The sequence below is a fragment of the Sinocyclocheilus anshuiensis genome, unplaced genomic scaffold (assembly GCF_001515605.1).
Source record: "Sinocyclocheilus anshuiensis isolate Anshui unplaced genomic scaffold, SAMN03320099.WGS_v1.1 scaffold417, whole genome shotgun sequence".
In the NCBI taxonomy this organism is placed as follows: Eukaryota; Metazoa; Chordata; class Actinopteri; order Cypriniformes; family Cyprinidae; genus Sinocyclocheilus; species Sinocyclocheilus anshuiensis.
This window is the reverse complement of record NW_015537953.1, coordinates 850,199-872,380: the sequence shown is the minus strand read 5'-3', so window position 1 is coordinate 872,380 and position 22,182 is coordinate 850,199. Positions and strand designations below refer to the sequence as shown.

The 22,182-nt window shown below is 38.5% G+C and overlaps 2 protein-coding genes and 1 pseudogene across 3 annotated transcripts; all 3 read left to right on the top strand.

Annotated features, from left to right (window-relative positions):
* The first annotated feature begins 988 nt into the window (after positions 1-988).
* LOC107664997 (dynein light chain 4, axonemal-like) lies at positions 989-3,738 on the top strand. 2 transcript variants are annotated; one of them, XM_016455712.1, is made up of 4 exons: positions 989-1,113; positions 1,606-1,688; positions 3,039-3,122; positions 3,217-3,737. In XM_016455712.1, the coding sequence occupies exons 2-4, from the start codon at positions 1,617-1,619 to the stop codon at positions 3,379-3,381; spliced, it is 321 nt and encodes a 106-aa protein (XP_016311198.1). In that variant the 5' UTR covers positions 989-1,113; positions 1,606-1,616; the 3' UTR covers positions 3,382-3,737. The 2 variants fall into 2 exon arrangements, with proteins under 2 accessions (XP_016311198.1, XP_016311205.1); XM_016455719.1 differs by lacking the exon at positions 989-1,113 and adding an exon at positions 1,231-1,411 and having other exon boundaries at positions 3,217-3,738.
* Positions 3,739-8,429: 4,691 nt separating this feature from the next.
* LOC107664989 (extracellular serine/threonine protein kinase FAM20C-like) lies at positions 8,430-16,109 on the top strand. Its single transcript, XM_016455698.1, has 11 exons — positions 8,430-8,506; positions 8,580-8,960; positions 9,313-9,488; positions 12,267-12,345; positions 13,938-14,030; positions 14,142-14,257; positions 14,348-14,528; positions 14,814-14,923; positions 15,326-15,407; positions 15,501-15,560; positions 15,637-16,109. The coding sequence occupies exons 2-11, from the start codon at positions 8,584-8,586 to the stop codon at positions 15,884-15,886; spliced, it is 1,524 nt and encodes a 507-aa protein (XP_016311184.1). The 5' UTR covers positions 8,430-8,506; positions 8,580-8,583; the 3' UTR covers positions 15,887-16,109.
* A 3,891-nt stretch (positions 16,110-20,000) lies between these two features.
* LOC107664932 (vitellogenin-like) overlaps positions 20,001-22,182 on the top strand; it is an 11,851-nt pseudogene continuing 9,669 nt past the window's right edge.

Here is a 22,182-nt window from a genome sequence, read left to right as displayed (position 1 = left end):
GCTTAAAGAGATACCAAAAATGGCAATTCTGTCAACATTTACTCGTTGTGTGGTTAGAAGCTTTGTCAGTATTCAGCTCAAAGTTTTGGAATGACATCAAAGCAAGTAAATGAGAACAGAATATTCATTTTCGGTGAATTATTATTATTATTATTATTATTTATTTAAAAAAAGACCAATAAGACATGACTTGCAGTCCATCAATTAATGTCTTGTGAAGCAAAAGCTGTGTCTATTTTTTACTTGTAAATGGTGCTTGATCTGTGCATATTTCTCTCCTGATTCAGAAGAGATAACTTTTCACTGGAGAAAGCAACATTAATAGCCTAAGATGCCTATAGATAGTTTAGCAGAAAGTAATAGTTTTGAAGTTAAAAATGTCTTGATGGATTTGTTTCTTACAAACATGCAGCTCACTTCACAAGGTGTTAATTGATGGACTGGAGTCATACTTATGGATTATTGTGATGTTTTTTTCAGCTGTTTGGACTTTCATTCTGACGGCACCCATTCACTGCAGAGGATTCATTAGTGAGCAAGTTATGTGCTAAATTTCTCCAAATCTGTTCAGATTAAGAAATAAACTCATATAGCTAGGCTACATCTGGGATATCCTCAATTTTCAGTAAATTTTCATTTTTGGGTGAACTACTCGTTTAAGGATACTTCTTAAATTTGCCTTTTTCAATTATCTGTCCTCATAAATGAAGAATTTCTCCAAATCTGTTCAGATTAAGAAATAAACTCATATAGGCTAGCTAGGCTACATCTTGGATATCCTCAATTTTCAGTAAATTTTCATTTTTGGGTGAACTACTCGTTTAAGGATACTTCTTAAATTTGCCTTTTTCAATGATCTGTCCTCATAAATGAAGAAGACCAGAAAAAAATCTTGCTAATTTACCATAGAAATTCACTAGACACATGGCGGTGCATGACGTTTTCTTGAACGAACGAATGAACGACACGCCCACGGACCAATCACGACAAGCGACGCGTTACTAGGGGCGGGGTTACGCACACAGCTGTCGCTCAGGAGTGGTTGCCATGGTGGACATGTCTCTCTAGCGATGTCGGTTTAAGCGCATTGAACTTCAGTTTTCTTTTATTACGGTACGTACATTTTTCTTAATACTTTCCAAGCTAGTTTATATGCAACGTTAAACACCTAGGTAGATAATATAATGCTTATGGAAATAAAAACGAGTGACCTAGCCATACAAATTAGCTAAGCAAGCTAGCAAGCTAGCAGTTTTCCTTATAAGTTGCTGTTCGCTTTCCAAAACAAAGCTAATAATCGCTTCATAAGCATGCAGGACTATTACTAACTATTCTAAAATATGTTTATATGACATTTACTTCAACAAAAAGTACTATGGCATTAGCATTGTTGTTTGGACATTGAAGCAAGGTAATGTCATGTTATTGAAACTTACAATTGAAATGTCTTTGTATTCTTTTAAGTAACTTTGCTGTACTATGGTATATCAAAGTATCACGGTATTACTGATACCACAGTTTCAAAAGCTATTAAATTAATATCCATCTTAGATTTATTAGATATGATTTCTTATATCTTAAATATGTCCATTTATTCTCATCTAGAGCTAAACATCATGGCAGAGACCGTCGATGGCAAGAAGGATGAGGCAGACTACAAGAGACTACACAGCTTTCCTCTCATAAGGGTAAAAACTGTTGCCAGATTGGATGGATGATTTCCAGACCAAAAGCTCACAAAAACCCGCCCAAAAACCGCCCAAAACTTTAACTGTCAAAATAATGCTATAGAATATGTACATCAAGGTGGATAAGGGCCATTTTAACTCCTTAAAACAAAATATTGACGACAAAATAATATAAATTATAAATAAGATAAATTTAGCAGGAAAATGGATCAAATCGGGGCGAATGGCCTACATTAAATAGAATTAGGCTACCGAACATGAATAAAATATGCAAGCAGACACTGTCAAAACGGCAATCATGAAATTAACAGATACCTTCGAAACAACACATGCATGATTTTCAATGTCAGTAGTCAGAATAATCCAGTTTAAATGCAAAAAGTGCCCAATATAAGTGATAGGAAAAAGCAACGTAATTAGCAGGTATTTCACACTCGTTCATGCGCACACCATGACAATCAACTCAGAACTGGGTCATTCATAACTTATCACGCTAAAAACTTGTCACTCATGAATCATAACGTCTGTCTGCTGAGCCCTCGTGATAAGTGTGGCTGTAGACGTTTACATTAGCACCAGCGCCTCTGCCCCGCCCAAGCCAATTTTTACCCGCACAATCAAATTCAAAACCGCCCAATCTGGCAACACTGGTTGCGTGAATGGACTTCTTCAATCTTCACTGATTACAAATTATAAACAGTATTGTGACAAGCAAAACAAAAAAGGGTGGAAAAGCACGTTTTCTTAGTGCTTTCCTGAACTTAAACAGTCGAGCATGGCATTGTAACACCAAAAATCATTGGTTTGTTACATGAACTTATAAAAATGTACATCTTCAACAGTCTTTATTTCTTTGGAGAAAAAAAAGTGACTGTCAGATGCATAAAGAAGGTAACTGAGAAATAACTGACGTAAGAAAATACACAATTTGTTTTTATTTTGGGCCTGTGCAGCTGCCTTTAACCATGAAATATTGGTCAAAATGACTCATAAACATCTCAGTCATAATATAAATTCTGATAATGCAAAGTTTCACAGCTCAAAATGAGTCTAAAAGTTACAAAGCTTAAAGAAAAACAAAAAAAATCTATGCGGGTCAAATTGACCCGAAACATATGAAGAGTGCCATCCAACATTTTCTGCTAAAATGATAATTTTCTCATGCTCCTATATGTTTATGTTCAGTTATTTTACTTTAATGGGAAAGAAAAGAAACTATTTATTGCCATTAAAGTGAAATTACTGAACCTACACATGGGAGCCTGATAAAAAAATGCTCATTTTAGAAGAAAATTTCAAACGGCACTTAGAGGCTTTTGCATCTGAACTCTTCATATATTTCCTCTACAGCACACAGATATGTCTGAGGAGATGCGGGTGGAGGCCATGGAGCTCTGCGTTACGGCGTGCGAGAAGTTTGTCACTAATAATGAGGTTAGTTCTCATTGCCATCTAGGAGAAGCAGATGAGATGTTAATGAGGTCTCCTTTGTGATTGTTCATTCCTTTGGGTGGCTCTTTCTCAACAGAGTGCCGCCAAAATGATAAAGGAGTCTATGGATAAGAAGTTTGGGAGCTCTTGGCATGTGGTGATTGGTGAGGGCTTCGGTTTTGAAATTACACACGAAGTGAAGAACCTGCTTTACATGTTCTTCGGTGGAGGTTTGGCGGTGTGCGTATGGAAGTGTTCCTAACACTAAATGACTGTCTGACAAACACTTTTTCATGTGCTTTCTGACTTTATATTCAGGGTGCATCATTTCTTACGGTTTATTTTGAATGAAGCGTTTTATGTTTTCTTCTCTGTTTTAACTGTTCTCTCAAAGCTGACAGGCCATCTGTTGGTTTTATTGTCCATCTCTGTCACTCTTTCTCCATCTGTGTTCTATCTGTACATCCTCAGTTGCTTATGATAATTTCCATTCCTTTCATTTTTTCTGAAGGACAAAGTATTTTTATAAGACAAATCCTATTTTTTAATTAATATGTGAATACATATGATCTGTTTTTAAAACTTTAGATATTTTATAGGAGTTGTACATTTTGCACAGCTGTAATGTGCATTTGTTTTATTATTAATAACTATTGTTATGGTCTTGTGTAATAAAACCTCATTAGAAATGAAACTCTTTTGCACCTGCTATACGTAATTTGAAGTGACAGAAAAATTGATTTAAAAAACAGACACTTAACGGAACAGTTCACCCAATAATTTACTCATCCTCGGGTCATCCAAGATGTAGATGAGTTTGTTTCTTCATGGGAACAGATTTGGAGAAATGTAGCATTCCATCACTTGCTCACCAGTGGATGCTCTGCAGTGAATGGGTGCCGTCAGAACGAGAGTCCAAACAGCTGATAAAAACATCACTGTAATCCAGTCCATCAATTAACATCTTGTGAAGTGTCCTCTTTCGTAATATTGCTTTCTTAAAAGGGACTCAGTTCATGGTCATCACTTGTTAGATGGCTGTGATGCTTTTATCGGCTGTTTGGACTCTCGTTCTGATGAAAGATGTATACTTTTACGTGAGCTTTCAGTGGAGAAAAATGCCTTTATCCTTAGAATTTAATAGGTATGTATGTATTGAGAAAAGATCTGTTTTTAAAGAGCAGGGATTCAAATGCTTTGAGTGTTTGAAGCGTGTTTTATTTACTGATTATTGCACAAGGGAGTGTAGACATCTGGCTCAGAGCATCTGTTTACTCAGACACACACTGACCTGCTGTCAGGTTACTGTGACCTCCATACCAATAGACACTCATTAACCTTTCTTTGCTCACCTTTTTCACTTTTAAATATTCATACTTGCAGCAAAAGGACATTTTCCCGTGTGCCTGGCCTCTCACATTATGCTTAAAGTAATACTTCAACTCTACTGTGGAACACAAAAAAGATGGTTAGCAGAATAAACGATAAATAACAATTTTAATGTAAAATAATGTCAAATGCATGGTTTTGCAAGTAAAAAACTAATAAATTAATTTATGGTGAAAAGCAGCAAAAGGACATTCCCTGAAGTCCTTGCGTGATAGTTGTCATAATTAAAGATTGGTATATGAATGAAATCCAGTTATGAAACGTATGCAGTTATGAAATATAAAAATTTACAAGCACCAATATGCCATCCCGTAACAACGGCAAAACATTTTCACGATATGTTTTTCCACATCAACCACAGCTGCCGTTTTATTTTTAACTGTAAATTTGAAGTTGCAATTAAATGTACGTAGAGATCTTTTCTTCCGTATTGTGACGTACATCTGAGTTTAATGGATTTTTGAAAAAATGTTGGGCGGAGGCTTGGTTCTATGCGTCAGTTGTTGATTGGATGTTGAGATATGGGTGTGGCCTGTGAGCTTGCAGGGGCAGAGTTTAAAGGATTAGTTCACTTCCAGAATGAACATTCTGTCGTCATTTACTCACCCCCCACTTGTTCCAAACCTGTATGAGTTTCTTTCTTCTGTTGAACACAAAAGAAGATATTCTGAAAAATGTTGGTATCCGATCACCATTGACTTCCATAGTAGGAAAAAAAATACTATGGAAGTCAATGGTGCTCATCAACTATTTGGATACCAACATTTTTCAGAATATCTTCTTTTGTGTTCAACAGAAGAAAGAAACTCATACAGGTTTGGAACAAGTGGAGGGTGAGAAAATGATGACAGAATATTCATTCTGTAAGTGAACTACTCCTTTAAGCAGACTAACCAACGCTATCTCATGACTTATTGTATGTATCATGTATGTATTTTATGAGGTGGCTAATTCATACAAATTCGTATGACCTCACTTGTGCAATTTCTGTGAGGGGTAGGTTTAGGGACGGGGTTAGGTGTGGTCCTTTGTACGAATTCGTACAAACTAGCAACCTCGTAAAATATGTGCGAATTGCCGTGAGATTAGACTAACTGATTTAAGTCTTGTATACGCCATCAATGGGAAGTCCAGTTATGACATGTTACTTAACCATTACGTCAAAACATTTCATTTAATAATGAAACATCTACAGTTTGCATTTATAAAATAGATTGTCATTTATAAAAAATGTCATATTTGTGTGACAAATATGCCTTATGGAGAAACGTATCTTTCTGCCTGGCATATTATCAAACCACAGTCAGTCTTTTGGTTTGCTAAAAAAGGCTTTATGCAACCTCCCACACTCTAAACAACTTTGCGTTAATCCTTTGGCCTTTTGGCATCTCCCTTTTGATAAGCTTCATTTCAAATCTGTTACTTAGCAACCTGCACAGACATAATGTTACAGGACGCTGAAGGATAACTAATTATCACGGATGCATACATATCTATCTATCTATCATGACTGGCATAATGTCATGGCATACACTTCCCCTTCTGCAGTGCAGCTGATCTCTGATTGCATGCCATTATGCAATAGCAAATGTGCAGATTTGATCACGAAGCACCAGGCGGTGTGAGGTGTTCTCCGGGTTATTCATCTGCTGATGTGTGGTGAATGTGGGCGCATGTTTGCACGAGAGATGCTCCTGCCAGTCTGTTTCTGGGTTGCCATGGTGAGAAGGTCCCCCATCAGATGTACAGGGTGAAATTATGAGACCCAAAAGAGCATTTTTGCACCTGTCTCTCCTAATTTGGAACTGTCTAGCAGACAACAGTTGTATGACCGGTGAAATTATATTTACGTGAAAGCATATCCCACTTAGGAGTATTGGGGAAAAGAAGGCAAGACTTCAATGAAAGGAGAAAAATAATTTTTTTTGCAACCTTTATAATATAACAATTCCTTAGTTTGTTGGCCCAACCATGTTTATTTATTTATTTATCTTGGTAGCAGAACACCAAAACATTGAAACCCCCCCCCCCAAATAATACACATTCCTATTAAAGTGTCCGGAATGTAACAGTTTTGTTCATAAAAATGGGAAACCAAAATGTTAAAATAATACAAAATAAGTATGAATAATTAAATCATAATATTTTTTGTTATTAAATTCTTGTTAAAACATTATTTTATAAAGTTTATTTTTATTAATATTAATAAATCATTTTCATTAATATTGACATTGATATTGTTTTGCCATTATTATTATTACTACTATTATTATTACTACTACTGTTATTATTATTTCTGTCAGGAATGTAATTTTTTGTTCATAAAAATGGAAACCCAAACTGTTGAACTAAAGTTATACACAAATATTGTGATTTTATTAAAATTCCAACATTTTATTGTTGTCTCTTCAATTTATTTTGATTAATATTAATTGCATTATTTTCATTAAAGGGGTCATATGATGCTGCTAAAAAGAACATTATTTTGTGTATTTGGTGTAATGAAATGTGTTTATGCGGTTTAAAGTTCAAAAAACATTATTTTCCACATACTGTACATCATTGTTTCTCCTCTATGCCCCGCCTTTCTGAAACGCGTTGATTTTTACAAAGCTCATCGTTCTGAAAAGCGAGGTGTGCTCTGATTGGCCAACTATCTAGTGCGTTGTGATTGGCCGAATACCTCAAGCGTGTGACGGAAATGTTACGCCCCTTACCATACTGTGATGCCTTGTCCCGGCCGGAGCGACGAGACAAAAACATTAAAACCCATTATAAACGAGGCATTTGTTGCATCCAGTGGGGACATAATTACGGATTATAATGACTTATACTGTCTTTTTACGTGTTGCGTTGCATCGTAAAAATAAAACCATGTCTGCATTTGTGATCGAAGAAATTACAAACAACAAGCGCTACTTTACACTGCCCAAAACTCACGTTTGAATCATCAGTGGCAAATCCTTTAAATATGAAAACGTACTTACAGTAAAATGCGTTGCACACATCTGAATATTTGGGTTGAAGTGTTCTGGAACAGTATTGTAAATACAACTTAACCACTGATTTCTAGTCGTGTCCTCTTTTGGAAGGCCAAACAAAGTAGTTTCGCTTTCGCAACGAAACACACAGCGTCTTCACAATATGGCGACCGCCATATTAAAGTTAAGCCTTCTTTCTTTGCGTGAACATTTGGGCGGTGTTATGCAAATCTTCCCACACAGTGACGTAGACATGTGGGGGCGTGTTTAAATGAGGCGTTTTAGGAGGGCGTGGACCAGTCTTAACTTTTATAAAGGATATCTCTTTGGGTTTGAGACTTTAGTCTTTGCAACTTTAGGGATCTTATCTATTCATGAACAGCTTGTAACACTCCAAAGAGAAAGGAAAACTTGAAATCGCATCATATGACCCATTTAATATTCATTATTTTCATTATCAAATCATTCATTGATTAATATTAGCATTGCCAACATTACAATACGAATAAAAATATTAATATTTGATTGAATTTTAGTTTGATAATGTTAACCCCCTGCCCCCCGTCACCACAATAGTTTTTGTATTAAATGAATTATAAAAGATAAATCTTAATAAAATAAAAATATATATTAAAAAACATTTTCATATAAGTTTTAATGGCCAGACCCCCAGTCATTTGGTTTCACCAGAGAAATGACTAATAAAAAATTGTCTTCTACAGAGAATGAAAGTGAAAAAGTGTGCTTGATTGCAAGAGGGTAGAGGACAATTTGGTTTATAAAAAAAAATAAATAATTGACCTGACTCTCCCGTATTGGGAGACATGTGCTGGACATTGCAGGGGGGAAAGTAAACATGTCCATTCAGATCAACCTAACCTGGCACCTCTCCTTTGTAATGTTTGAGAGAAAAAGGGAGTGCAAGAGTGCAAACAGGGAATAAAGGTCTGAAGGACAATCTGAGCTTCCTTTTAGTCCAGACAGACGGAGACAGAAACACCTTCAACTGGAAAACAGGTATGTTTTGCTTTATATTTTTTAACAGGTGACTGTAGAGTTGAACTTTATACTTTTTGCCATCTCATTTCAGTACAATGCGAGTATGTGCACGTCGGCGTTCACGGACATTGCGCTTATGGCTGTTAATTGTCTTCCTGGGTCTGCACTTGCTCGTCGTTTCACTTGTCCTGTCCATATACCACACTTCTTGCGAGCTCCACTCATACCCTGACATCCAGACCTCCATCAGCTTCTCCGTTCAAAATGCATCTGCTTCAATAAGCACAATGACTGCTGCAGGAAGTGACACCCAGGAAGTGGAAATGGACGGCACAGCATATGATCTTGCCAAACTGGAGGCTCTGTACTCCCACCCGCTGTATAATTTGCCCACTCCACCTCTGCCCGATGGTGATTGGCTGCTGAAGGTCCGAACGGGAAAAAAAGAGGAAGAGCGTAGCACACAGCAGTGGTGAGGATATGACATCACTTTTTTTATTTTTATTTTGGACTGCATGAGGATTTGTTCGATTTTCTAATATAATATCCAGGCTAAATCTATAAATTCAATAAATTGATAAATAAGTTCCATGATTATTGCTGACAAGTCATAGTGGTCTAACTGCTTTACGAATCAGTCTGAATCAAGATAATCACAACCGAAAACATTCGCTTTTGTGTAATACTTCATCCTGGCCTCTAGGTGTCAGTATTAAGTCCAAAACTGCTGCCATATTAGCCATCAAGACAAATAAAATTCCTTGTTGCACCTTTAATTATGACTACTGTACTGTCAGAAACCCATGAGTGAATCCCATCCTTAGGCTGAGTGCTAATGAGGAAGACTATGATCCTATACTCTGGAATGCTAGTGCTGAGACACATCCACCTTGGCTCCGGTTTCACCTTGGTATATCTCGCTGGCAGATGTATCAGCACAAAGACCCCAATCTGTCAGCGCTGACTCAGCAAATGGCATCCCATCGCATTGTCAGTGCAGGTAGGTGACCTTAAATTGTGCAAAGCAAGGCCTTTATATGAGAAAGAGAGAGAGAGAGGGAGGAGGATGAAAAGAGCATGGAAGCCTGTTTCCAACTTAGAGTGCAAAATTAAACAGACAAACAGGTTAAAAACAACTCTAAAGTGTATATATATAAAGGGATAGTCTATGCAAAAATCTAAATTCTGTCATCATTTACTCATCCTCATGTCATTACAAACCTGGATGCTTTTATTTATTTTTAGTGGAATACAAAAGATGATATTTTGAAGAATGTTAATAACCAAAAAGTTTTTCTTCCTTTTGGCTTCCATTATATTTTTGGTTTACCACCCGATGAAACTAAAGAGACGAAACAACAACAGCAACAAAATAATGGAGACTGCAACAACAACAAATGGCCACATTGACAAGTGCTTGAGTGAGAGTTTTATGAAATTTCTGCAACTTTAGTTTAAAAGAGTACAAATATATTTTTATCGGTCATAACTTCTGGAGAAATATAGCACAAACACTGGACTAAGATGATGCTTTCTAGAGCGCATGTGTCAACCGCCTAAGTTCGCGCACACTATCAAATGGTCATACAAATTTGAAACAACATGTTGGTGAGTAAGTGATTTTCATTTTCATTTTATGGTGGACTTTCCTTTTAAAAGTATTTTATTGATAAGAATAGAATGTAGGTAGTATTGACTTTTTGTGGACTAGATCTGCTGGGTAGGATCAATTCTTTCTGCTGAATTACAGGGATTAGGATACATGGTGCAAGGTTAAACTGGTCATTGGATGGCCATTTTCCACAAGTTGATATGATTCTTTAGGGTCTTAATGAAAGTCTATAACATACTTTGGTTAAAATTTCTCAATGATAGTATAAAAACACTTTTTACCATGTCAAAATCAGCTCTGTTCATAGCAAGCCGTTTCCTTGCATGTCGCTTTAAATGCTAATGAGCTCTGCTCATCCCACCCCTCTCTTCCGTGGGTGACGAGCAGACTGTAAACTTTAGCCACATTTAGCCGTGAAACTTGCTAACTAGCACATTATTAGGAAACACGATTTGCAAAGATTCATAAAAAACCCTTATACTCGCTTCATCTGTAGGTGAATCTGGATCACAAATGATTAGTGCGAACATAGACGTGTTTAGGTAGATCGGGGGGGCGGGCGCATTCCCTTCAATAACGAAAGTAACGTTGATCCACTGCGTCTTCAGCGGCTCAGATGTCGAGAGTAAATGACGACTGCTATGTTCATTATTACATCCAACAACAAAACACCTCAGTCGCTTAAACGGAGACATTCTTGTCTTCCACTGCACCGGAGTCGACACAATGGCAGACAGCTCACAGCTCACTCGGGGCGGGTCTAAGGTAAGATGGCCTTGTCAATCAACTATCGTGGGAGTGGCATGTACAGAACTACTTAATTCTGACAGGAATCACAGAACAGCCTGATTTGAGAAAGGGGATTTTAAAATAGGGATTAAAAAAAAAAAACACTGGGTGGATTTTTATCATTATAAGGTGGATGTGTACACACACTTCCAACACACATTTATGTTCAAACAACATGTAAAGTGAATTTTGCATCCGATGACCCCTTTAAGCAAAAAGAACCTCTGAAGTAGACAAGTGGTCCTGGGGAGGAGGAGGGCTTAAGAAAATTTGGGAACACTTTACTTGATGCCTTTATATATAATGCATTACAAGGTATTCATAATGTAAGTTGTAATGCATTATACATTTTCATAAATAATTATCAGTTAAAATGCATTATAATATTTGAAGGTTTGTTTATGTGTTTTAATGAGTAGATAAGTATTATAATGTGTTATAACTGTGGTTACAATTATTCATGAGATCATACAATGCATTATAAAGTGCATTACAAGGCATAATTAATGCATTAAAGGGTTAGTTCACCCAAAAATGAAAATTAGCCCATGAATTACTCACCCTCAAGGCATCCTAGGTGTATATGACTTTCTTCTTTCAGACGAATCCAGTCGGAGTTATATAAAAAAAATTACTTTGATCTTCCAAGCTGTTTAATGGCAGTCAGCGGGTGTTGCAGTGCTTCAGTCCAAAAGAAGTGAAATAAAGCACATCCATCCATAATAAAAAGTGTATCACACGGCTCCGGGGGGTGAACAAAGGCCTCCTGTAGCGAATCGATGCGTTTTTGTAAGAAAAATAACCATATTTAAAATGTAATAATCAATTTAATCTAGCTTGCGCTCACTGTTGTACACGGAAGCAGCTCCGGGCGGATGATGTAAGACGTCGGTGTTTTAAAGGCTTTAAAGCTGCAGTCCGTAACTTTTTTGTGTTCAAAATTTATATATTAAGCGATTGCACCAAACCGTGTTTTTGGCTTGTGCTGAATCACTACGGTACACCTATAATAAGTGTTTATATTCAGACTATTTAGACTGGTTCGGGTAGGTACTGCTGAGAGTAGCCCAGTACCTGCGTGATTTGTCATAGACATAAATCGAGAGAAGTCGCTCCAGCTACAATGTTCTTCCGCAAGACGCACGCAATTCTGTTTATTAACCGCTAGAGTGCCAAAAGTTACGGACTGCAGCTTTATGTAAAGTGTTTCCGAAAATTCTAATGTACGTGCAGTACCAGCTGGACCAGGTCAAGATGAGATTATAATAAGAAATAAGATAGCATAGAAGATATTTGTGAGAACTAAAGTCACAATTACCAGACATAAAATCACAATAACAACAAATGTTACAAGTAAATTTTTGTGGTGCTTTTCAGTGCAAAAATCAGGTGGGACGCAGCTGAAGTTGGTGATGTCATTTCCTAATTATGGACAGGCGCTCTTCAAACCCATGAAGTGAGACCCAAACACCATGTGCCTCTTAGTACAACAAATCGTTACATTTTTCAATTTGTGTATGTATAAGAGTATATACATCAATTAGGGCTACACGATAAATCGCATGCGATATTTAATGTGCATCTTGTTAGTAAACCCGGTTCTGTAATCAGCAGCAAATCTCCATCACGTGCATGCTTTCACATGAAGCAGCATTTGCTACACAGAGCCGTTGTTCACTGACAAGCTGCGCTAAACCATTTACTACACAGAGCCGTTGTTCACTGACAAGCTGCGCTAAACCACGATCATATATGAACATGGTTTAGCACAGCTTGTCAGTGAACAACGGCTCTGTGTAGTAAATGCTGCTTCATGTGAAAACATGCACGTGATGGAGATTTACCGCTGATTACAGAACCGGCTTTACTAACAAGATGCGCATTAAATATCACATGCGATTTATCGTGCAGCCCTAACATCAATTGACTGCTTGATAGGGCTGCACAATTAATCGAAATTAAATCGCAAATGCGATAATTCGCGATTAGGCAGAAGCTGCGATTGTTTTGCATATCTTTCAGTGAAGCACAGTTCTGTGATCAGCAGTAAATCTCCATCCGAAGGCCAGAGGGCGCTCTCGCACGGAAATTCCAAATACGCGGAAACTCCAAATTTATTTCAAACACTCAACTGACTATAAAGTGAGTTTGGAGTAAAAACATGTTATTAAATGTGGTATTTTCACGTGTTTTCAGATGAAGCAGCATTTACTACACGGAGCCGTAGTTCACTGACAAGCTTTGCAAATAGCTTTCATAATCGCAGAAGGATTTCTTCGATTTCATAATCGTGCAATTAAATCGTCTGATTATGAACGCGATTTTGCGTAGCTTGTCAGTGAACTACGGCTCTGTGTAGTAAATGCTGCTCCATCTGAAAGCATGTGCTGGAGATTTACTACTAATCACAGAACCGGCTTTACTGACAAGAAGATGCGCGTGACAATCGCATGCGATTAATCGTGCAGCCCTACTGCTTGATAGAGACATTTTTTATTTGCTTTATTAGCATTATCATTCAGTGCTATAATAAGTATGTTCTGGTTATAAACCACATATTTTTAGATCTCTTTACACTATGAACTAAAGGGTCATTCTCACAGAATGTGCTTTTGCACTCCACTGTGCTACGATTGTTTTTCTATGTAAAAACTTGAGCTGCTAGACAGACATCTTTGTTGCATGGGTCTTTTGCAGCATCATGTGAATAACACTGTTCTAAAATGCAGTGCTCAGGTAGGTTCATTTTTTTATAAAATGGCTAGCAAGACCTTGCGATTTTCTACTCCACTGTCTGTGAGACGCAGTGCAATGAACAAATAAAGTAAAATAAATAAATACAAGATTTGGAGACACATTTTTAAAGTAAATTTTTTCACTTTAGAATGAGCGCAATGGTCAAACTCTGAAAAACAATGAAAGTGTAGTGCCAGAATGGTTTTTACATTGTAAGGGAACAGTGAAGTGGCTCAAATATGTTAATGTAATTCAAGATCTGAATTTTGATGATTTTGTTTAAAATTATGATCAGAATTATTTCGACTTAAGACAGGAACGGCATGAGGAGGCCAATGTGAATCTGTATTACTTTTCTGACTTTGAGAGGCACAATGCTGAGATCGCAGCATTCCACCTGGACAAGTAAGAGCGTAGACTGTATATTACATATATAGCCATATGATAAATTGGCTAATCAGTCTGAATTCAAATAAAATAAAAAATAATTATAATAACACTTTCTCTCACAATAAGGATACTGGGTTTCAGAAGGGTGCCTCCAGTGGTTGGGAGGCTTGTTAATGTAATAAAAGAGATCAAAGACATCACCACCGACCATAAACTGGTCACAACATTTTTCACTTCTCCAGGTTTGTTGCACTTGGCTCTTATCTTCCTCCATCACTTCCTCTCAAACAGAGAATTCTTGTACGTCACCATCTGTCTTTCTCTTTCTGCAGTGGGGAATGCATGTTTTTATGGCCAGTGTTCCTATTACTGCTCCACAGAGCATGCTATCTGTGGCCGTCCCCTCAAGATAGAGGGGTCTATGGCTGCTATGTTGCCAGACCTGAGTTTGGCACCACGTCGCTCATGGAGGAGTCCCTGGAGGCGGTCCTACAGCCGAAGCAAGCTGGCTCAGTGGGTGGAGAGTGTGTTGTTTAAAAAGATAGTACACCCAAAATTACTCAACCTCATGTAGTTCCAATCTTGACCGTTCTTCTATGACATTTCTTCGGTTGAACACAAAAGAATATGTTTTGGAAAAATCTCTTAGTGTTTTTTGTCTATACACTGAAAGTCCTCAATCTGGACTTTCAAAGTATCTATTTTTGGGTTCTTCTTTATGGTTTTTGTACATATTTATTGAGTGTGATTCGCAGTGGAGAATCCAGCATAAGTAACCGATGATTATTTCTGTAACAGATGGGAGACAGACTCCAACTACTGTGACTCCATAAAAAAGACTCCTCCCTATGACCGAGGCACTCGATTGGTGGATCTGATCGACGTGAGCATTCTGGACTTTCTAATGAGTGAGTCATGAATCAGTTCAGATGACTCAAGGGTGAACACTTACAAAACAATGTAGGTTTTCTGACGTGTACCATAGAAATATTCTGTTTTTGGACTAAAACCATGACATTCTTTAAAATAGCTTGGTATATGAACCTGATATTCATCATTAGGTAATGTCATTACCTAAATTACATTAATATGGTAATAATTTAATATGGTAGGTCTATATATCCAAGTGCCACAGTACTTACTCAAAACACGAAAATGTGTACAAAAGAATATTTTTTTGAAAGTCATTGGAGTCCAAACATCAACTTTAGACCTCATTAACTTTCATTGACCTGATGTAAATGATCAAAATACTCTTTATCGGTCTCTTTTTATGTTTAAATCTTTGTTTTATCTTTGTCCCTCCTCAGGTAACATGGACAGGCACCACTATGAAACGTTTGAGAAGTTTGGCAATGACACATTTCTCATACACTTCGACAATGGAAGAGCGTGAGTATTCAAAATCGATAGTCAAAGAGGCTTTCTGATGATATTCTGGTTTGACTCAGTTTGAATGAGCATGATGGCTCTTCTATGTTGTAGGTTTGGACGTCATTCTAATGATGAACCGTCTATATTGGCTCCTCTTGTGCAGTGCTGCAGGTAGAGTGAACATAACTAACAATTTAAGAGTGTTGTGTTTTTGATCTGCTTATTATTCCCTCGTTCTTACTTTCAGAGTCCGTCGTTCCACATTGCTTCGTTTACACCTGCTATCTCTCCAGTCGTATCGGATGAGTGATGTCATGCGTGCATCTTTGTCTCAGGACCCCCTTGCAGTGGTGGCCCCACTCCTCACTGAACAACATCTTTCCGCTTTAGATCGTCGCCTAGAAACAGTCATTCAAACCATTCAGGACTGTCTACAGCAGCATCAACATCACAGTGATGTCATACATGATGACATCGCCGATTACCCTGGGGCTTGATGTGATATTATTTAGATCAAATACAGCTGTGCCTCCAATTGGGCTATCAATGCAATGGCTCATCAACTGTATTGTGACATGTCAAATTCATGGGTCCATAACTTCAAAATGGTACAGTAAACATGAATATTAGCATGCTGATAGACAAGCACAATGGATACCAGGGGCGATTCTAGGATTTTCATTTAAGGGGGGCTCAGCCCCCAATGAGGGTATAATAGTAAAACATACAAATAAGTAAATAAAATAAAATAAATCTTTGACTAATAGGGTAGGTTGGTATACTAAACTTATTGCAGTATTCCACTGTATTGCATAGATGGGTATAACATTTGAGTACTGAATAAGCCAAATACAAGTCTTCCTGAATCCTGATATTCTTTAGCTTGGGTTAAACAAATCATTCTTGCTTAGTTGGAATAGCAGCTACGCTAATTATGTCTCTATTTGGTTCTCTGTTCTGATTGACATCCCGTGGTAACGGAATTGGATCCAGAACACCTGAGAAGAGATGATGCCAACCCCTCAGAGGACCTCAGATGATGCCAACCCTGAAACAACATACAGAACTACCACATTTTGCTATAAGTTTGATTGCATCATATAATAATTGCTGTTAATAGTGTTCATCGTCTGTTTGATTACGTCATTAACTGATTCTTACCATACATTTCTGCCATATGTACGTCAATTTGACATAGTCACCACTGATAAGCTACTACTAACTATATTGTAGAAACGTAATTTTTTGTAAAGCTGCTTTGCAATGATTTGTATCATGAAAAGCGCCATACAAATAAACTTGAATTGAATTGAATTGATCACACACACACACACACACACACACACACCTGTTTACTGTATAAACACAATTTTACTGTTTGCATTTCTAGTACAAACCTCTTTCTATGTTCAAGTACAAACAGAAAAATGTAACCAGAAAACAACATATAACTTTAAACTTACACTGACTATCCATATTTGCAATATAAACAACATAGCTATGAGGCTGGACAATGGATTAAACTATGTGGGTGGCTGGGTGCTGTGATTCACTTTCAAAAGTTACAAAAATAAAAATAAAGCAAAATTGAAGCAGCCTGTGAGAAGTAGGGACAAAGTTTTTCTTTTTGTAGCCCAGTTACTGGTTTTTCATGGGGACCATCAACCCGTGTCTTCTTTCCTTGAGTAGCAAATCTACTGATAATTTTATCATGGTCCAATTGCTCAATGACATCTTTCTCGATTGCCATAACTGCCAGTTGGAGCCTGCACTGACCCATTGTTCTCCTAAGCCGGGTGTGGAGATGACGAAGAGCACTGAAAGACCTCTCGCACGTACAGCTGGTAACAGGTACAGTGAGGGCAACCTGGATAACAGATTTCAGTGATGGAAACATGTCAGAATCCAACAGGTTATAATACACTGAAAGCATGTCCTGTGGAGCAGCACCAGCTTGCTTTTTACGTGTCAAAAAGTGCCTTGCTACCATGGCTTCCTCTGTCTTTAGATCAATGTTGTAGCAGTGTGCAAGTTCTGCCAAATGTGGATCAGACAGGAAGTTTTCAGATGTTGGACTACATGCTTGAATGCCTTTAAGCAATGTTGCATTTACAGCAGAAAAACGGTTCTCCAATTCAGTTACCATTCTATCCAGACATGGATATAATAACTTTGTTTTGAGTTGTTCGGCATCTGCTGATTCCCCTATGGGCACCGCAAGCTGATTCAACAACAAAATCATCCATTCTTTTTGTCTTCTATCTCCACCCAGAAAGTTTCTCCTCAATTATAATGTGATTACTTTCACACAATGCCTTTGCTCTGGCATACATATCTGCAGCAGTGGAATCACTGCGTTTTTGTTTTAGGGAGGCACACACAGCATCTTTGTGTGCCATTGCTTGGGGAAGGTCAAGGGTCTCTTTTTGGAGGTATTTATGCAGGCCTTCCACTACAGATAGGAGATCCTTGAAAAGAGTCAACAAATACACAACTGAGAATTTGCAGATTTTAGTTTTCAACCCCACTGCAGTAGCCGTGTTGATGGCAGACAGGCATTCAATGATGGCAGGCAAATTGTCAAGCACAGCATTCACTGTGTGAAGCTGGCAAGCCCATCGTGTATTGGACAGCTGCACCAGTTCACATGGTTGCAATCCCAATTTTGTTTGTGCTTCTTTAAACTTGTGGTGGCTAACCAGAGAGCAACTAAAAAATGAGTAAAGATTTTCCAGCAGTCTAAATAACTCTGTGGCCTCAGTAATCCCTCTGAAGGTGTGGCACAAGACAAGGTTAAACTCATGGGCATAACAATGAACATATATAGCCTCAGGGTGCCTCTCCCTGAAAGAGATTGAACACCTCCAGCTGCTCCATTCATTACTGCTGCCCCATCGTATGTCTGAGCAACACACTTCAGTTGAGCAATTCCTTCTTCTTGTAATTTCCTCTCTAATGCTTCTGTTATTGACTTAGCATCAAAACTTCTCAGCTCTGTCTGATACAGGAATCTCTCTTTAACTGTTCCCTCAGTGACATACCTCACACAGATAGCTAGTTGTTCAGTGTGTCCATCTCTGGCCTCATCTGCCATAACGGCAAACAGTTTTGACTCGTGCATTTCTTTGATAATAGTTGATTTCTTTGAATAGTTGACTTTTGAGCAGCAGTCTATTATTTCATTCTGACTGACGGGAGAGCTAGGTGCTGTTTAATGGGGGAGTGTAATTTTGCAAGAAAGGATCAAACTTCTGCAAAAGCCCCATGCATTCCATGAAGTTGCTCTTATTATGACCTTCTGCTGTTTCATTATGACCCCTGAATGGAAGCCCTTGCTTCCCTAACATGCAGGTCACAGCCACAATACGTTGCATGTACTCCCTTCGTCTAATTTTATCAGCACTTGCTGCTTCAATCTGCTGTACAACATTTCCTCGTAATGCACTAGCCTTGTAACTGTTCCAAGAGACAATACAATCCTTGTGTGTGTTTGAGTCCCCTCATGTTTGTGAAATGCGTTGAGTGCCTTTTTCCAGTTTTTGAATCCACTACTCACAAATATATCATGCTTCAAGTTTTTACCAAAGACACGACAAGCAAAGCAGTAGGCACAATCTTTCTTCTCTGAATACTCAAGCCAAGCAAAAGTCTGAAACCAGTTTGGCTGGAATGATCTTTTTTGTAAGACAAAGTGCTCCTGGGGATAATGGTGTAATTTTGGCTGTTTTGGGCCTGTGTTCTTTTCAGAGCACAGCTGCTGTCTGTGTTTCATCTGAGTACATTTCTTTCTCTGCATATATGTCCTTCTCTCTCTCCTGACTTATGTCTTCCTCTTCTTCATGCTCTCTCTGTCCCTGTACTGTGACAATCATGTAAAAATATGTATGGTAACTTCATTTGTATTTTTTTTAACTGACCAGACACTGTATGCAAACCAACTCTGTTCACTTTCTCACCTGGATCATGATCTTGCCCTATACTGTGCCTTCTTCAATCTGCTCTGCCTCGACGTCACTCTTTTTTGGCACTGACTTTTCTGAGAAACCAAAAAAATGAATTCTACTTTACGTGTCTGTGAAAGACAATTCATAATTTATTGTTGAGTTCCAATGACGTCAAAACATTTATCTGTTTATCCTTTGACAATACTGTTGCATTTTGGTGGAAATTGGCAGACATAAAAATGTGAAAAATAGGCTACTTTAGGGTGCAATGACTGCAATCAATGTTGGAAACACAGTGGTAATGTATGTATTGTCACGTGTCAAATTCATGGATCCATAACTTCAAAATGGTACAGTACCCAACAATGCTATAGCTCATTTATTTCACATTTATTTGTATAGCGCTTTCCACAATAGGCCTGCATATAGTTTCAAAGCAGCTTTACAGAAAATTAATGTTTCTATAACAAATATGCATTTAAGGAAACTTAGTGTGCATTTTAAAGCTATGATAATGTGATCATTTTGTATAATGATCCAGAGCTGACATCATCTGGAGTCCTCGCAGGGGTTAGAGTCATATATTCAGTGTGTTAACAAGTGTTAAGTCATCTTAAGTCTTCAAGAGGCTGGATTCAAACTGGAGCTAGCATATCTAACCAACACTATGCGAGATACTGATGAGGTAAACAAAATAATAGAAGCTACTTCACTTTGAAAATCACCTTTTGCAAAAAAAACGTGAGGCATTGGTAACAGACCTGAGAGTGGATTGCCGAGCTTGATAATGCAATTTAAGATTTCCTAACTAGAGATAAGATACGATTTTGTAAGATAGGATAAGAATCCCAAATCAAGTTAACATTTGCTTCTGTAATATGAATTTGTGGCTCCTCCTTCCCGCCAGCTCCACCTTGGTCCTCAGTCGCTCCGGCTACACCGTGGATCTCTGGATCTCCGCCTCTGCCTCGGTCGCCAGAGCCCTCAGCTCCACCCTGGCTCCCCGGATCCTCGGCATCCCCCTGGCTCGTTGGCTCTCCGTCTCCGCCTCGGGCTCCTCCACCACCTGCTCCACCGCCGTTGGTCGGCCCCCTGGAGTCGGCGGCCATTACTCCTCCATGCCTCCCTCCGTCGGCTCCACCGTGGGTCGACATTATGGCTGTGGCCTGGGTCCTGCTTGGCTCCTCCTGCTCCGGGCCCATCCTTTCTCCTCCCTGGCTCCTCCCTCCTTCGTCGCCTCCCTGGTCTCTGTCTGCCGGCCCCCTCCCGGGTGTCCGTCCTCCTCCTGAGCCTCCTCCTTAGTTCCCACCCATTCCCCCCCTCTGTTGTTCTACGGTGCGAGGACGCACCTTCCAGGAGGGGGCGAAATGTCAGACTTTTCGACCTGTTTTGCCCCCGTAGTCCTTCCTGTGTTTCCTTATTTGGTCATGTTCCTGTCCTCGTTTAGTTTGATTATGTTCCATTGATGTCACCTGTGTTCCCCTGATTGCCCTGTGTTTAAAAGTCCTAGTCTGTTAAGTTTGTGTTTGTCAGGTCTTGCTCGTTCTCTACATGTGTTGGCTCCAGCTCTTATTGTGGATTATCGCCTATGTTTCCTTGATTAAAGACAGTTCTCGTTTACTCGTGCTTCCTAGACAGCGTAACGTGACACTGTTCAGATTCTGATATTTATATTATTGGTTCTTTATTTTGGCATTATTGCACACTCATATATTTTATGAAATGTCCTTGTTTGCTACAAATATCTCTCTTTTGCTCGACACTCTCATCTTGGTTTGTCTGTTCGGCTGCAGGCCCAGCTGAACGTAGCACAGTGAATAAAGCTGCTAATTACCATGAACTGTGTGTTGAACCCCAGCTAGAGCAGTCTCATGTACTTTTGTTGACTTTTGAGTCTTTGTGTTGTGCTACTAAAATACAACATTTTATTACCTTTTAGCTTTTGATATTTACTGTAGGTCAGAGAAAAACAACATAATGAAGCATACTGTCTTCTAAGATTTATCTTCTTGGTTATTGAAGATGTGTCTGTTGCTGCCTGTGATATCCCATAATCATGTGCCTATAAAAATAAATGAAATGGCATCTTACAGTGCAGATATATATATATATATATATATATATATATACATTAATTACAATTAACATTTTTAGTAGTTAGTATTAGCACAGCATATCCTAATTTGACAAAATATGACATTGTATGATTTTATATTAAATAACTATTAAACTATCTCTGATATTTCAGCAAGTCAACATGTGAATCTTGGTGGTTAATCCTATTTTACTAGTGTGTTTAACAATGACAAAATCAGATTTTACTATATGACTTATCTAAAACGCTATTTTGCATTTTTAGGGCCCTATCATATACCCGGCGCAATGCGGCGCCAGGCGCGACGCAAGTGTTTTTTGCAAGTTTCAGCCTGACGCAGTTGTCATTTTCACGTCATGCACAGCGTTGTTTAAATAGCTAATGCATTTGCACCCATTTGTGCGCTCATGGGCGTGCTGGTCTGAAAACGAGGTGTGTTCAGGCGCATTGTTGGCGCGTTGCTATTTTGAGGCAACTGAAATATACTGCGCCATTGACCAACAAAAACCGGGTCTAAAGTCTGGCGCAATATTTTTTTTCTTTGTTATTTAAAGAGCGCGTTAGTAATATGCGCCTATATACGGGTGCACAACGCGCGTACACTTGGCTTATTACACACACAGGGACGTGGAGCAGCACACAAACATTTTAAAAATGTTTAAATTAAATTCCGCCATGTAAATAGCGAACCCGCCATGGTGCGAGTGCAACTGGCTTTTAAAGGGGATGGGAGATGAGACTCTGATTGGTTTAT

Coding starts and splice junctions, on each gene's coding strand:
- LOC107664989 (XM_016455698.1), top strand. CDS start 8,584: ATGCGAGTATGTGCACGTCGGCGTTCACGGACATTGCGCTTATGGCTG. Junction 12,346..13,937: donor GCGCTCTTCAAACCCATGAA/GTGAGACCCAAA, acceptor TTTCGACTTAAG/ACAGGAACGGCATGAGGAGG. Junction 14,924..15,325: donor CATTCTGGACTTTCTAATGA/GTGAGTCATGAA, acceptor GTCCCTCCTCAG/GTAACATGGACAGGCACCAC.
- LOC107664997 (XM_016455719.1), top strand. CDS start 1,617: ATGGCAGAGACCGTCGATGGCAAGAAGGATGAGGCAGACTACAAGAGA. Junction 1,689..3,038: donor ACAGCTTTCCTCTCATAAGG/GTAAAAACTGTT, acceptor TTTCCTCTACAG/CACACAGATATGTCTGAGGA. Junction 3,123..3,216: donor AGTTTGTCACTAATAATGAG/GTTAGTTCTCAT, acceptor CTTTCTCAACAG/AGTGCCGCCAAAATGATAAA.